The sequence below is a fragment of the Nicotiana attenuata genome, unplaced genomic scaffold (assembly GCF_001879085.1).
Source record: "Nicotiana attenuata strain UT unplaced genomic scaffold, NIATTr2, whole genome shotgun sequence".
Classification (NCBI taxonomy): Eukaryota; Viridiplantae; Streptophyta; class Magnoliopsida; order Solanales; family Solanaceae; genus Nicotiana; species Nicotiana attenuata.
In genome coordinates, this window is record NW_017671063.1 from 272,045 (window position 1) to 287,728 (window position 15,684).

The 15,684-nt window shown below is 39.0% G+C and overlaps 1 protein-coding gene across 1 annotated transcript; it reads left to right on the forward strand.

The window, feature by feature from the left end:
• The first annotated feature begins 1,778 nt into the window (after positions 1-1,778).
• On the forward strand, positions 1,779-5,917 carry LOC109205617 (NAC transcription factor 29-like). The gene is made up of 5 exons (XM_019368333.1): positions 1,779-1,814; positions 1,960-2,125; positions 3,177-3,457; positions 4,211-4,575; positions 5,704-5,917. The coding sequence occupies exons 1-5, from the start codon at positions 1,779-1,781 to the stop codon at positions 5,915-5,917; spliced, it is 1,062 nt and encodes a 353-aa protein (XP_019223878.1).
• Positions 5,918-15,684: the final 9,767 nt, after the last annotated feature.

Here is a 15,684-nt window from a genome sequence, read left to right on the forward strand (position 1 = left end):
TTTCAAAATCATCATCAATATGATGCATTGGGAACCAATGTCTTACCTTCATAAATGCATATTATGCCTTAATCATCCGGACTCGAACCCTCTTATTATTACGGTGCACATGAACTTGATGCATTATTCTCAGAGTGTCGTGGGACTTACCCCCGACCATTTATGAAAATATCAATTATCACTCTTGTGGTCATAAGAAAAAACAAAATTAGTTATAAGAATATAATCACTTCTGCTAGTCGTGTATATCATGAAACTGAATATAGTTCAAGTATACCTTCTAATACAAATAATTAACTATTGGTTGATAAATGTTAGGTACTGGTAAACCATCAGCAAAGTAGTAACAACCATGCAGAAATTGATTAAGAGATCATTATGATTCATTGACAAATAAATCGTATAACTAAGCATTCACATCAGCCAGCTACTATTTATCCTCTCATCTTCCAAATAAAATGAATCTTAAAATTCTCTTCTTTAAATGAGAGAGCCATCTTCAGAATTATTAGTATATTTATAGGCTTTAAATTTACAGCAAATAACTTGTAATAAATTAAGATGGTATATGACAAATATTATAGAATACATAAATAAAATTTTACTGGGGAACTCTAAGTATTTTCACAATATATTAGTAGCAAGTTAAATTTCCATGACTAGTGAGAAACATATGTATGTCCAGTACTTATTGAATGAACCAAAACACTTGATCAAGTCATTTCAATTACACATAAATATTTCCTTTTAAAAAAAGTATTATATCTGAATATAAATCTAAAAGAAATTGGTTAAATAAAATTACTAAGGTCATCTTCAGTTAAGAGGAGTTAACGAGTATTTCTACCAATTAAAAATCATGGCGAATTTTTACAATATCTCTAACCAAATGCTTTCTGATATACATGTGAATAATGAATTACTACATAATTATTTTACGTCTATTAATTTCTTTTCTGCGACGACATAACAACTACTATAAGAACTTGAATTAATATAAAATATGTAACCTGTATTAAGACATACCTGGAGGATATATGAAAATAAACCTTAAAATGGTAATGGAAAGGATTAGATCCTCGTGCTGATAACGTGTTATAAAATAAAAGCAATATAGCAAGAACTATGTAATTAACTAGGACTAATAATAGAAGAGAATGACAACATTAGAAGAGAGGATATATTTCTTCGTTTCAGAGTATCGAATAGGTTCATCAGTGAACCTATTTATAGAAATATTTCGTTGTTACAAAACCAATCCAAAACCTGTTATGGATATATAACCAATCTAAAACCTGTTTTGGATACATAACCGATCTAAAACTGTTATGGAAGACATCCATCGTTCCAAGTGGGAAAAAAAAAAAAGAACACATGTACAAGTACTAAGAAAAATTCACTATTAGCCACCTGAAAAAGACACTAGTATGAGATCAATATTTTTTTAGTCTACTCTTAAAAAAAAAAGTTTTAAGCATACCACATGAAATATTCTTTCTTTATTAAGACGTATCAAAAGTGAAAAAAATATTATTTCTCGTTGAAAACTCCTTTTTCTAATTATTTAATCATTAAAATTCATTTTTACATAGTTAAAACCAAATTTACCATTAACCTGACCGCTTAAAATAATGATTTCATATCAGGTAGTTTAGATATGATAGGATTACATTTTATATTAGATTAACCCAAATCTTTATATAATCAATTTGTTGAAACAAAACCTGATCATATATTTCAATTTGGACTCTTTCCGAGTGTCCTTCTCAAGCAAAACAATGGAGTCTGATAAGCAAATTCAGGCGAATTTCAAGGCATGTTAATTCTTCTAGGACTGATCAAAACCCTAATATTGAAAAAACAAGAGCAAGAACAATAAAGAAGTTCTTGACAATATAATAAAATCATGCATATATTTGTTCGTCGTGTAATACTAGTTTCTGTGTACGTGTTTTGCAGGTAGACGTCTATGATTCTTTGGATTTTCCACCGGGCTATCGCTTTTGTCCCCGCGACGATGAACTCATCGTTCATTATCTCAAGAAGAAAGTCATGAATGAACCTTTACCTTCTAATGAAATCAAGGAAGTCAACCTTTGCATGCATAGTCCTCAACAACTTTCAGGTTTTTATTCTGGTTTTTTACGAAAGGTTGATGGTCTTTATTGTTAATAGTTTCAACTGAATCTAATATTTCAGACATGGAACGTAGAAATATATCTCAAAAATCACTAAAACTTTAATAGATGTTAAATTCTGAATCTATGTGTCAAAGTGCAATTTTAAAGGTTAAATTCATCAAGTTGAATTAACCCTGGATATGTATATCCCTTATTTACCTCTGCATATAGTTCACAATTTGGTAACATATTTTATGCTCTTGATGTATCTTTTTTTGACTTTCTATGTCATTTTTATTGTTTTAATTTGTTTGATAGATGAAACTTTGGAGTATAGCTTAATTTAAGTATAAAGAGTTTCTTCTGTAGTTTGTATATACAATATTGATTAATCGTTAGTTTTTTTTTTCCTGCTCTTTTAATTCACTAGACATTGCTATTCTGGAAAAAAAAATAGAAGAGAAAACCCCAATAAAGAAAAGAGAATATTGAACAAAGATAAGTATTTTAGGTTTTCATATATCCATTTCAAATCAATTTTAGGTTAATAGACACTGTCATACTGAAAACCTAAAGTAATTATCTTGATTAATGCATTTTTTATTTAAGAATTTACTGAACTATTTAATGTTACTTACACCATTAAAGACATTTTTCTTGATTCCTTAATATTGCTACTATTTCCCTTCTACTTTACTAAGAATGCAAATAGAAACCTATTCTTGATTGGTGAAACACTTTAAGGGGTCGTCTGGTTGGAAAGATGTTATTCCAGAATTAATTATCCGGGGATTAGTTATTCCACCTTTCCATGGGGATAAAAATACACTACAATCCCGGAATTTATTATACCATAATTTTCTCTGAACCAAACATGGATAAACTCTTCTTAAATTTAGTCCCGGGATTAATTATTCCTTGTCTCTCATACCAAACGAGCTCTACGGGATTTGAGAATTTTCTTACTTATTTAAGGTTACATCACTAAATACATGTTTAATTTCTTGATTCATTGATAATAATACTTTTTTTTTTTTTTACTATAAATGCAAATAGAGACATATCCTGTGGTTGGAGAAAAGGAATGGTATTTTTTCACTCCAAGGGATAAAAAATATATAAATGGAACGAGGCCAAACCGAGCTGCTGGAACAGGCTACTGGAAGGCTACTGGAGCAGACAGACCTATAAACCACAATGGTTCAATAGTTGGGTTCAGAAAAGCTTTGGTTTTCTACCATGGTAAACGTCAGAAAGGAAAAAAAACCAACTGGATTATGCATGAATATAGAGTGAACGAATCTCGTGTTGAGAGAAAAGACGGAAATACCTGGAGGGTAAGTTCAGTATTCTATTAATTACTTTGATATATGAGTTCGACCCCACTTTTGTGATTAGAGATGATAAATGATGCGGGAGGTGTGGTTGCGGGGCAAACCCGTGTAAACCCGCTAAGGTTTTAACTCGCCTCACCCCACAAAGTATAATTTGCTGTTTTTAAACCGCCATGTGCAAACCCGCCCCGCATATATATTTATTTATTTATTTTTATAATTTTTCTACTTTGGAGTATAAAAAAAATTTGTTCAGTGAAGAATAAATATGAAATAGGAGTAGTTTTTCTTTTTTGATCTAAAAAGTTAGTCTTTTACTCATAGAACACTCATAAATATTTATCTATGAAGTTTATAACTATCGTCTATCCAATACGTCCAGCCTTTTCTTTCAAAATCTTTTGTCTTTCATACAAAATAACAGTTCTGCAATCTGAGAAATTAGTGTGGCTGGTAACGTTTTAGCCTTTTAGGTTTTTAGTTCAAAAAATTAAAATATTGACCCGCGACCCACCCTGCCCCCGCAAACACTGTAACCCTCCCTGCCCCGTGAATGCTGAAATCTGCCCCGCCCCCGCAAACACTGTAACCCGGCGAATGCTGAAACCTGCCCCGCACCCACTCCGCCCCATTGCCATCCCTATTTGTGATCCATAATTCTTGTAGAATTGGCGTTTTCATACACTACGTTCTTGAATTTGTTTCTATATTAAACTTTTCCCTATGGTGTTATCTTTTCCTTTGTCATTTTTTCAGCTCGACAGTTGGGTCTTATGCAGAATTTATCAAAAAGTTGATAAGTCATTAAAAACCATTGGAAGAGAACTGAACTCTCCTCTTAGTATCAATGATCAAGTTGGTATGGACTGTGACTATGAAGGAACAACAGATTCAATTGGAACTGATACAACATTTGAAGAAAATGTTCAATTGCTCGATATCTCTGATAATTCCTCAGATATCCTTGTTGATTCTTCTATTAAGAAATTCGCCAAGTTGAACGTTGATTATGCTTATCCTTTGCATGATGAAGCAAACTTTAACATGGCACAAGAAAATTTTACGTGGAACGATTTTACCTCTGATTATATGAATGATGTTCAATGGGATTTTCCGAGTTGGCAAGAAAATTGCTTGTTGCCATTGGAATATCACAATATTAATTCTTTTCCAGGCATTTAATGGCTTTGGACCTTAAGATTTAGTGGTAATTTTAGTAGTTCATTAGCTCTCTAGAAATTTATAGTTTTCAATTCTATAGTTTAGAGAAACTTAGTTTTAGTTGTTTAGTATGGGTTGTCGACTTTGATGGAACTATATATATATATATATAATATATATATATCTATATTATATATATATATATATATATATATATATAAAGTTAAGTTTAACTATTTAGTTTTATCTCCTTCATAAATTAAAGTTTTGTGCATGGTTAACATTGCAGTGTATCATATGGCCGTCTCTATTCTATTTGTTATCTTATGATATTATGATATCTATATCGTTAAGAAACTTAGGTAGTTTTTTTCCCTTAAGTGAAATACTTTATTTTTGACCTAGCAAAAATCGATTTAAATATTGACCCAGCATGCCCTATATGCAAATGTCATGAAGAAGAATCCATAATCCACATTTTCTTTAACTGCAAAGTCATTAAATATTTTTGGGACAGTATTGGATGGCAAAACTTCTATAAGGAGCAGGGTGATCACTGGTTCATTCGGCTAAAAAGTTTTGACTACCTGAATAAAAACAACTTCATAAATTGGAATCTCTTTTTTTCTTTTGCTATCTGGCACATTTGGTTAAATAGGAATAATAACAACCAAAATGATACGGAAAACCCTATCAATATTAACCATATTATTGCTAGGACCACTGAATTTCTTCTTCTAACTGAAAAAAGTATACTCACTTCTCCAAAAATCCACATCAATATTAAATTGCATAGACCTCCAAAGGGATGGTTCAAATTAAACATAGATGCTAGCTTCAATAAAAACACTCAAAAATGTGGACTGGGTAGTGTAATCAGAAATGCCAATGGGCATTGGATAATTGGCCTTGCAAAACCAGCTCATGCTCGTGGATCATTACATGCTGAAATCAAAGCACTCCTAGTGGGACTTAAAACAGCTCATATTTGGGAAATGTTCCCTCTCCAAATAGAAACAGCTCATTATAATCCTATCAATCCAACAATGTAATAGACTTTATGCTAACATTGTCGACAATTAATACAGGTTGTTAATGCACCAGCAGAGGGAGGTAACCATCCAGCACGAGTTCAGGCAAGGGAATAGGGTAGCTCATCAAATGGCAAAGAAGGCAACTGCTGATCTAATGAAGGAGAAGAAAGTTTTTGTGGAACCACCATATGATGTAAAATGTTTCGTGGAAAGTGACTTACTAGAACAATATGTTTTTGGAAAATTCCTATCTTATGATGCTTGCTAAAATTTAGCAAGCCTAGGTAACCAAAGTGTCCTATGTGACACAAACTATGAAAGTCATGTACTGCATGTTCCTTAGCTATTAATATATATATTTCCTGTTTGCTAAAAAAAAAGAAAATACTTTATTTTCTTTTTTTTCCTAAAGGAAAATGAAGGCATATATAAAAATGATAGTATAGAAACTTAGGTGGTTTCTGTTTCATCATATTTTCGGACTAACAATAAAGCTGAATCGTCTACAAATATAATTCTCTTTTAGTTATTAATATAAATAGTGGAGAAATACAAGACCATTGCAAATTAAGCATTATATAACAGATTAATCGACTCAAGGGAAAAATACAAGGCCAAAAGTTGGATGCCCAGTACTCATGTTAATTAGCTTCGAATTGTAGTCCAAATATCTACTAGTGATTGATATGACTATACATTCAACTTCAAACTCAGAGTTCATTCACTAATTAATAGGTTAAACGACTCACAATTTTAATTTGTCAAACTTATGATATCTCATACTCAGCACTCAGGCTCAATAATATCTCATAATAGTAATAATCATAATAATTGCTTTGGCGTGCAGCCCGATCCATAGTTTATAGTCGACAACGCTCACTGGGGGTGTACAAACTCCGGAGGGGCTCCTACAGCCCAACCGTCATATCGTTGCGGCGCGCAGCCCGATCCAATATATATATCGCTGCGGTGTGCAGCCCGATCCATATAAGTATCGCTGCGGCGTGCAGGCCGATCCATAATATATACATAAAATATTGCTGCAGCGTGCAACCCGATATATAATCCTCACGATTAGGTCCTCAACCTCTCTCAGTCATTAACCTCACATCGTGCATAACAACGGAAATCAGGGAAACTCAGCCCAAACAGTTTGCATATTTTAAGAAACAGAGTGATAAAAACCAGGTTTAAGCAATAAGCGGGTAAAACATGACTAAGGATATGCTTTCAAACAAATAGAGTGAGGAAAAACAGTAAAAATGCCCTTAAGGGTCTCAGCAGGTCGGCACAAGGCCCCAAACATGGCATACACCCCATAATATAGTATCAATCTCTAAAATACGTGATATCATAAGATTTCAGATCAAGTACGCGGCTTAATAGTCATTATGGGACGGACCAAGTCACAGTCCCTACTGGTGCACGCCCACACGCTCGTCACCTAGCATGTGCGTCACCTCATTCATCAAACCAATATGAAATACCGGAGTTTTATACCCTCAGTTCCAGATTTACAATGGTTACTTACCTCAAACCGGATGAAATACTACTCCGCGATGCCTTTGCCTCTCGCCTCGGCCTCAACTCGCATCGAATCTACCTAAAATCAGAATCATAACATTAGAATAAGCTAAGGGAACGAAGCCCATGCGAAAATAATCAAATTATACCAAATATCCCGAAATTGGTCCAACCCGACCCCCGGGCCCACGTCTCGGAATTCGATAAAATTTACATCAATAGACTCTTTTATCTCCCCACGAGTTCATACATATCAAAAGTATTAAAATCCGACCACAAATGACCCCTCAAACCCTTGCTCAAAGGTCTCAAATCTTAAGCCCTAGTTTCCCAATTTTTCACTCTTAATTTCCATTAAATTTTCAAGCCAAATCAGTGAAATAACACCATAGAAACGAATTTAGGGTCCAAAAACCTTACCTCTATGAAATCCCTCTTCAAATAGCTCCCCCAAGCTCAAACCCGCATGCAAATGGTGAAGAATAACTCAAAAATCGCGAAGGAATTCTTTTATACCTTTTGGCCCAGGTTTTTCGCACCTGCGGTCCAAATCACGCTCCTGCGACACCGCTTCTGCGGTCCAGCAACTGCTTCTGTGGTTTTCACTTAAGAACCCAAGTTTCGCATCTGCGATAAGACACCCGCACTTGCGCTACCGCAGGTGCGCTCACCTAGCCGCTTCTGCGGTTCCAGCTCCCCATGGTCCATTCCGCTTCTGCGACTTGCTTTCCGCATCTGCGAGAGTCGCACCTGCGCCCTCTCAACCGCAGATGCGGTTATGACAGCAGTCCTAGAACTTCAGCTGCAAACTCCCAACTCTTAACTTTCCGACAACCATCCAAAATTACCCCGAGGCCTCCGGGACCCCAACCAAAAGCGCAAACAAGTCATATACCACCATCCAAACTTATACCAATCTTCAAAACACCTCAAACAACATCGAAACAACCAAAACACATCGAATTCAAGCCTACGAATTCTAAAACTTCTGAATTCCGCTTTTGATCAAAAAGTCTACCAACCCACGTCCGAATGACCTGAAATTTTGCACACACATCCCAAATGACACAACGGACCTACTGCAACTCCCGGAATTCCATTCCAACCCCTATATTAAAATCTCATCTATCAACCGGAAAACGCCAAAAATTCAAATTTCGCCAATTCAGGCCTAAATCTACTCCGGACCTCCAAAACACGTTCCGATCACCTCCCGAAGCTATCCAAATCATCGGAATTTACATCCGAGCCCTATTTCACATAAGTCAACATCCGGTTGGCTTTTCCAACTTAAGCTTTCTCAAAAGAGACTAAGTGTCTCAAACTTTACCAAAACTTCTCCGAACCCGAGCCAACCAACCCGATAACACATAATACAGCTGAACAAGACAATAAGAAGCAGAAATGGTGAAAACAGAGCTGTAACTCATGAAACGACCGGCCGAGTCGTTACATCCTCCCCCTTTTAAACAAACGTTCGTCCTCGAACGAGTCAAGAAACATACCTGAAGCCTCGAATAGGTGAGGATATCTGCTCCGCATCTCCCGCTCGGTCTCCCAGGTAGCCTCCTCCACGGGCCGACCTCTCCACTGCACTTTCACTGAAGCTATACCCTTTGACCTCAACTTTCGAACTTGCCGCTCAAAAATAGCTACTGGCTCCACATCATACGTCAAATCATCATCTAACTGAACCGTGCTGAAGTCCAAAACATGAGACGGATCCCCAATATACTTCCGGAGCATAGAAACATGAAATACCGGATGCACACTAGATAGGCTGGGTGGCAATGCAAGCTCATAAGCCACCTCCCCAATCCTCCGGAGCACCTCAAAAGGCCCAATGAACCGAGGACTCAATTTACCTTTCTTCCCAAATCTCATAACACTCTTCATGGATGAAACCTTCAACAGAACCTTCTCACCAACCATGTAGGACACATCCCGAACCTTCCTGTCAGCATAACTCTTTTGTCTCGACTGCGCTGTATGAAGCCTCTCCTAAATCACCTTCACCTTGTCTAAAGCAGCCTGCACCAAGTCTGTACCCAATAGTCTAGCCTTACCCGGCTCAAACCAACCCACTGGAGATCTACACCGCCTCCCATACAAAGCCTCATATGGAGCCATCTGAATACTCGACTGGTAACTGTTGTTATAAGCAAACTCTGCGAGCGGTAGAAACTGATCCCGTGACCCTCCAAAATCAATGACACAAGCGCGCAATATGTCCTCCAATATCTGAATAGTGCGCTCGGACTGCCCGTCTGTCTGAGGGTGAAAAGTTGTGCTCAACTCAACCTGAGTACCCAACTCTCGCTGTACAAACCTCCAAAACTGTGAAGTAAACTGAGTGCCCCTATCTGAAATGATGGAAATCGGGACACCATGCAAACAAACAATCTCCCGGATATAGATCTCTACCAACTGCTCTGAAAAATAAGTAGTACACACAGGAATGAAGTGCGCAGACTTGGTCAGCCGATCCACAATCACCCAAATAGCATCGAACTTCTTCAAAGTCCGTGGAAGCCCAACTACAAAGTCCATGGTGATCCGCTCCCACTTCCACTCTGGAATATCCATCCGCTGAAGCAAGCCACCCGGTCTCTGATGCTCATATTTCACCTACTGACAATTGAGACACCGAGCCACAGATCCCACAATGTCCTTCTTCATTCTCCGCCACCAATAGTGCTGTCTCAGATCCTGATACATCTTCGCAGCACCCGGATGAATGGAGTAATGCGAGATATGGGCCTCCTCCAGAATTAACTCCCGAAGCCCATCTACATTGGGCACACATATCCGGCCCTGCATCCACAACACCCCATCATCACCAATGATCATATCTCTGGCATCATCGTGCTGAACTCTGTCCCTAAGGACAAGCAAATAAGGATCATCATACTGGCGCTCTCTGATGGGATCAAATAAAGAAGACCGAGAAATCACACAAGCCAATACCCGACTGGGCTCCGAAATATCCAACCTTTCGAACCGATTGGCCAAGGCCTGAACATCCACTGCAAGAGGTCTCTCCCCAACTGGAATATATGCCAAACTCCCCATACTCACTGCCTTTCGTCTCAACGCATCGGCCACCACATTGGCCTTCCCCGGATGGTACAAGATAGTAATATCATAATCCTTTAGCAATTCCAACCATCTCCGCTGCCTCAAATTGAGATCCTTCTGCTTGAACAAGTGCTGGAGGCTACGATGATCGGTAAAAACCTCACAAGACACACCATACAAGTAATGCCTCCAAATCTTCAACGCGTGGACAATGGCAGCCAACTCCAAATCATGAACAGGGTAGTTCTTCTCATGGGGTTTCAACTGACGAGAAGTATAACCAATAACTCTACCCTCCTGCATCAACACACACCCAATACAAACTCTCGAAGCATCACAATATAGGGTATAAGAACTTGAAGCTGATGGCAACACTAATACTGGAGCTGTGGTCACGGTAGTCTTGAGCTTCTGAAAGCTCTCTTCACACTCATCCGACCACCTGAATAAAGCACCCTTCTGAGTCAACTTAGTCAAGGGCAATGCGATAGATGAAAATCCCTAAACAAACTGGCGGTACTAACCTGCCAAACCGAGAAAACTGCGAATCTCTGTAGCTGAGGACGGTCTGGGCCAACTCTGAACCGCCTCTATCTTCTTTGGATCAACCTGAATACCTTCACTGGACGCCACGTGCCCCAAGAAAGCCACTGAACTGGGACAAAGCTCGCACTTGGAGAACTTTGCATAAAGCTTCTCCTCCCTCAATCTCTGCAACACAACCCTCAAATGCTCCGCGTGCTCCTCCTGACTACGCGAATACACCAGAATATCATCAACGAAAACTATAACAAATGAGTCGAGATAAGGCCGAAACACGATGTTCATCAAATGCATGAACGCTGCTGGGGCATTGTTTAGCCCAAAATACATCACCAGGAACTCATAGTGACCATAACGGGTCCTGAAAGCTGTCTTGAGAATATCCGAGTCCCTGATCCTCAGCTGGTGATAACCTGAACGGAGATCAATCTTGGAGAACACTCTCGCTCCCTGAAGCTGGTCAAACAAATCATCAATGCGAGGTAGGGGATACTTGTTCTTAATTGTAACCTTGTTCAACTGCCTATAATCAATGCACATCCTCATCGTGCCATCCTTCTTCTTCACAAATAGGACAGGCGCACCCCAAGGCGACACACTAGGCCGAATAAACCCCCTATCAAGGAGTTCCTGAAGCTTCTCCTTTAACTCCTTCAACTCCGCTGGTGCCATACGGTACAGTGGAATAGAAATGGGCTAAGTGCCCGGCACCAGATCAATACCAAAATCAATATCCCTATCCGGTGGCATGCCCGGCAGGTCTGCAGGAAATACATCTGGAAAATCCCTCACAACTGGAACAGAATCAATGCTGGGAGTCTCTGCACTGACATCCCTCACAAATGCTAAGTATGAAAGACAACCCTTCCCAACCATACGCTGGGCCTTCAAGAATGAGATTACCCTGCTGGGAACATAATCAGGCAGACCTCGTCACTCAATCCGTGGCACACCCGGCATAGCTAACGTTACCGTCTTGGCATGACAATCCAGAATAGCCCGGCACGGAGATAACCAATCCATGCCCAATATCACATCGAAGTCTACCATACATAATAATAGAAGATCCACTCGGGTCTCCAGACCCCCAATAGACACAACACACGACCGGTATACACGGTCTACCATAACAGTATCGCCCACCGGAGTAGAGACATGAACTGAAGAGATGAGAGACTCGCAGGCGTATCCAAATAATGGGCAAAATAAGATGATACATAAGAGAATGTAGAGCCAGGATCAAATAACACAAAGGCATCTCTGCGGTAGACTGAGATAATACCTGTAATCACCGCATCTGAAGCAACAACATCAGGTCTAGCTGGAAGTGCATAGAAACGGGCCTCTACTAAACAGGCTCATGACTCACGAGACCTATGTAACCTAGGCTCTGATACCAACTTGTCACGACCCCAAATACCCCGGTCGTGATGGTGCCTATCACAATACTAGGCAAGCCAACCCAAACAATTAACCACAGTAAATTTTCTTTTAATAAACCATTTTGCTAATACTGATTAAGCTTCAAATTTGCAAGAGAAATATTTAATTCACTGAAATGTGCGGAAAGACAATATATCAACAAACCAAACACAACCCAACCATCTGGTGTCACAGGTCTAGAGCCTCTAAATACAACCAGTCCGACTGTCTAATACATGATAAGTCTAAAAATACGGAAAAACAAGGATAGGAAGGAGGAAAGCAAGGCTGCAGACGCCGTGCAGCTACCTTGTAGTCTCTGATAAGCTCCGAAAATGCTGAGAACCCTCACTCTGCCGCTCGGGCACCTGAATCTGCACACAAGGTGCAGGGAGTAACGTGAGTACGCCAACTCAGTAAGTAACTAAAGTAAATAAGGCCTGAGTGCAGTGACGAGCAGCTAAAAATTATATATAAGAGTATGCAACAGAATATCAAGTCAAACTCAACAGTTTAAAAGCCAGTTACATCATAGAACTTCAGTTTAAATTGAAATACTTTGAAATCGTTTACTTAGAAGGTTTCAACAAAGGCTCATTGTAACAGGAAGAGTGAAATCAGCAAATATGTCATAAATGGGCCCCTCGGGCAAGGTATCACTCACAAATATAGCCTCTTGGGCAAGCCTCTCGGTCACTCGTGACTCAACTCTCGTCACACAGTACTCACACTCAGCACTCAGGCTCAATAATATCTCATAATAGTAATAATCATAATAATCGCTGCGGCGTGCAGCCCGATCCATAGTTTATAGTCGACTACGCTCACTGGGGGTGTACAGACTCCAGAGGGGCTCCTACAGCCCAAGTGTCATATCGCTGCGGCGCGCAGCCCGATCCAATACATATATCGTTGCGGCGTGCAGCCCGATCCATATAAGTATCGCTGCGGCGTGCAGCCCGATCCATAATATATACATAAAATATTGATGCGGCGTGCAGCCTGATCCATAATATAGATATAATCCTCACAATTAGGTCCTCAACCTCTCTCAGTCATTAACCTCACAGCCCCTCGGGCGTAACAGTGGAAATTAGGGAAACTCAGCCCAAACAGTTTTCATATTTTAAGAAACAGAGTGATAAAAACTAGGTATAAGCAATAAGCGGGTAAAACATGATTGAGGATATGCTTTCAAACAAATAGAGTGAGGAAAAACAGTAAAAATGCCCCTAAGGGTCTCAGCAGGTCGGCACAAGGCCCCAAACACGGCATACAGCCCATAATATAGTATCAATCTCTAAAATACGTGATATCATAAGATTTCAAATCAAGTACGCGGCTTAATAGTAGCATGTGCATCACCTCATTCATCAAACCAATATGAAATATTGGGGTTTTATACGCTCAGTTCCAGATTTACAATGGTTACTTACCTCAAACCGGATGAAATACTACTCCGCGACGCCTTTGCCTCTCACCTCGGCCTTAACTCGTGTTGAATCTACCCAAAATCAGAATCATAACATTAGAATAACCTAAGGGAACGAAGCCCATGCGAAAATAATCAAATTATACCAAAAATCTCGAAATTGGTCCAACTCGACCCCCGAGCACATGTCCCGGAATTCGATAAAATTTAAATCAATAGACTCCTTATCTCCCCACGAGTTCATACATATCAAAAGTATTAAAATCCGACCACAAATGACCCCTCAAACCCTTGCTCAAAGGTCTCAAATCTTAACCCTAGTTTCCTAATTTTTCACTCTTAATTTCCATTAAATTTTCAAGCCAAATCAGTGAAATAACACCATAGAAACGAATTTAGGGTCCAAAAACCTTACCTCTACGAAATTCCTCTTCAAATAGCTCTCCCAAGCTCAAACCCGCATGCAAATGGTGAAGAATAACTCAAAAATCACGAAGGAATTCTTTTATACCTTCTGGCCCAGATTTTTCGCACCTGCGGTCCAAATCACGCTCCTGCGGCGCCGCTTCTGCGTTCCACCAACCGCTTCTGCGGTTTTCACTTAAGAACCCATGTTCCGCATCTGCAATAAGACACACGCACCTGCGCTACCGCAGGTGCGCTCACCTAGCCGCTTCTGCGGTTCCAGCTCCCCATGGTCCATTCCGCTTCTGCGACTTGCTTTCCGCATCTGCGAGGGTCGCACCTGCGCCCTCTCAACTGCATATGCGGTTATGACAGCAGTCCTAGAACTTCAGTTGCAAACTCTCAACTCTTAACTTTCCGACAACCATCCAAAATCGCCCTGAGGCCCCCGGGACCCCAACCAAAAGCGCAAACAAGTCATATACCACCATCCAAACTTATACCAATCTTCAAAACAGCTCAAACAACATCGAAACAACCAAAACACATCGAATTCAAGCCTAAGAATTCTAAAACTTCCGAATTCAGCTTTTGATCAAAAAGTCTACCAAACCACGTCCGGATGACCTGAAATTTTGCACACACATCCCAAATGACACAACGGACCTACTGCAACCCCCGGAATTCCATTCCGACCCCTATATCAAAATCTCACCTATCAACCGGAAAACGCCAAAAATTCCAATTTCGACAATTTAGGCCTAAATCTACTCCGACCTCCAAAACACGTTCTGATCACACTCCTAAGTCCCAAATCACCTCCCGAAGCTATCCGAATCATCGAAATTTACATCCGAGCCCTATTTCACATAAGTCAACATCCGGTTGGCTTTTCCAACTTAAGCTTTCTCAAAAGAGACTAAGTGTCTCAAACCTTACCAAAACCTCTCCGAACCCGAGCCAGCTAACCCGCTAACACATAATACAGCTGAACAAGACAATAAGAAGCAAAAATAGGGGAAAAGGAGCGATAACTCATGAAACGACCGGCCGGGTCGTTACAGATAAAATAAAAATTCTTTAAAAAAGTGTAAGTTATAAGAACTTCTGCAAGAATATTTTATAAAAAATATTGTTATTTCTATGACTTTATACTAAATACAAATAAATAACATGAAAATAATTATATCATGATTCTTTAAAGATTTGTCAAATAAAATAAAGTGCATATTTTGGTCTCTTCGAGTTATAAAGTGGATTTTTTTGGTCTTTTAGAGTTTTCTTTTTGTTTATTTGTTGCTAACGGTCTTTTAAAGATTTGAGAATGGAGAGGTTGATCCTACACAACTCGTAAGAAAAATTGATGAGTGATAATATAAAGTCTAAAAATAAATTAATGGTGAGTTAATATTTTACAAAAATAACTTAATATAACAAAACATAGAGAGATCCTATTTGTTGAAGAAAAAAAGGTTTCTTAATTACAACTCATTTAATTTAGAATAAATTTATCGTTATTTTATCCTTATTATTTCAAGTATTAATTTTAGCAAATTTGATTCTTAATAGTATACTGTAATTAATTTCTTTCCCTGTCAATAATCTTCTTATGAAAAAAAATTAAGTATTCA

What these genes read in the sequence shown, in the direction of transcription:
- LOC109205617 (XM_019368333.1), top strand. Translation starts at nt 1,779, where the DNA reads ATGGAGTCTGATAAGCAAATTCAGGCGAATTTCAAG. An exon ending in AAATTCAGGCGAATTTCAAG is followed by an intron (nt 1,815 to 1,959) that starts GCATGTTAATTC and finishes CGTGTTTTGCAG; the next exon opens with GTAGACGTCTATGATTCTTT. An exon ending in AAGACGGAAATACCTGGAGG is followed by an intron (nt 3,458 to 4,210) that starts GTAAGTTCAGTA and finishes TCATTTTTTCAG; the next exon opens with CTCGACAGTTGGGTCTTATG.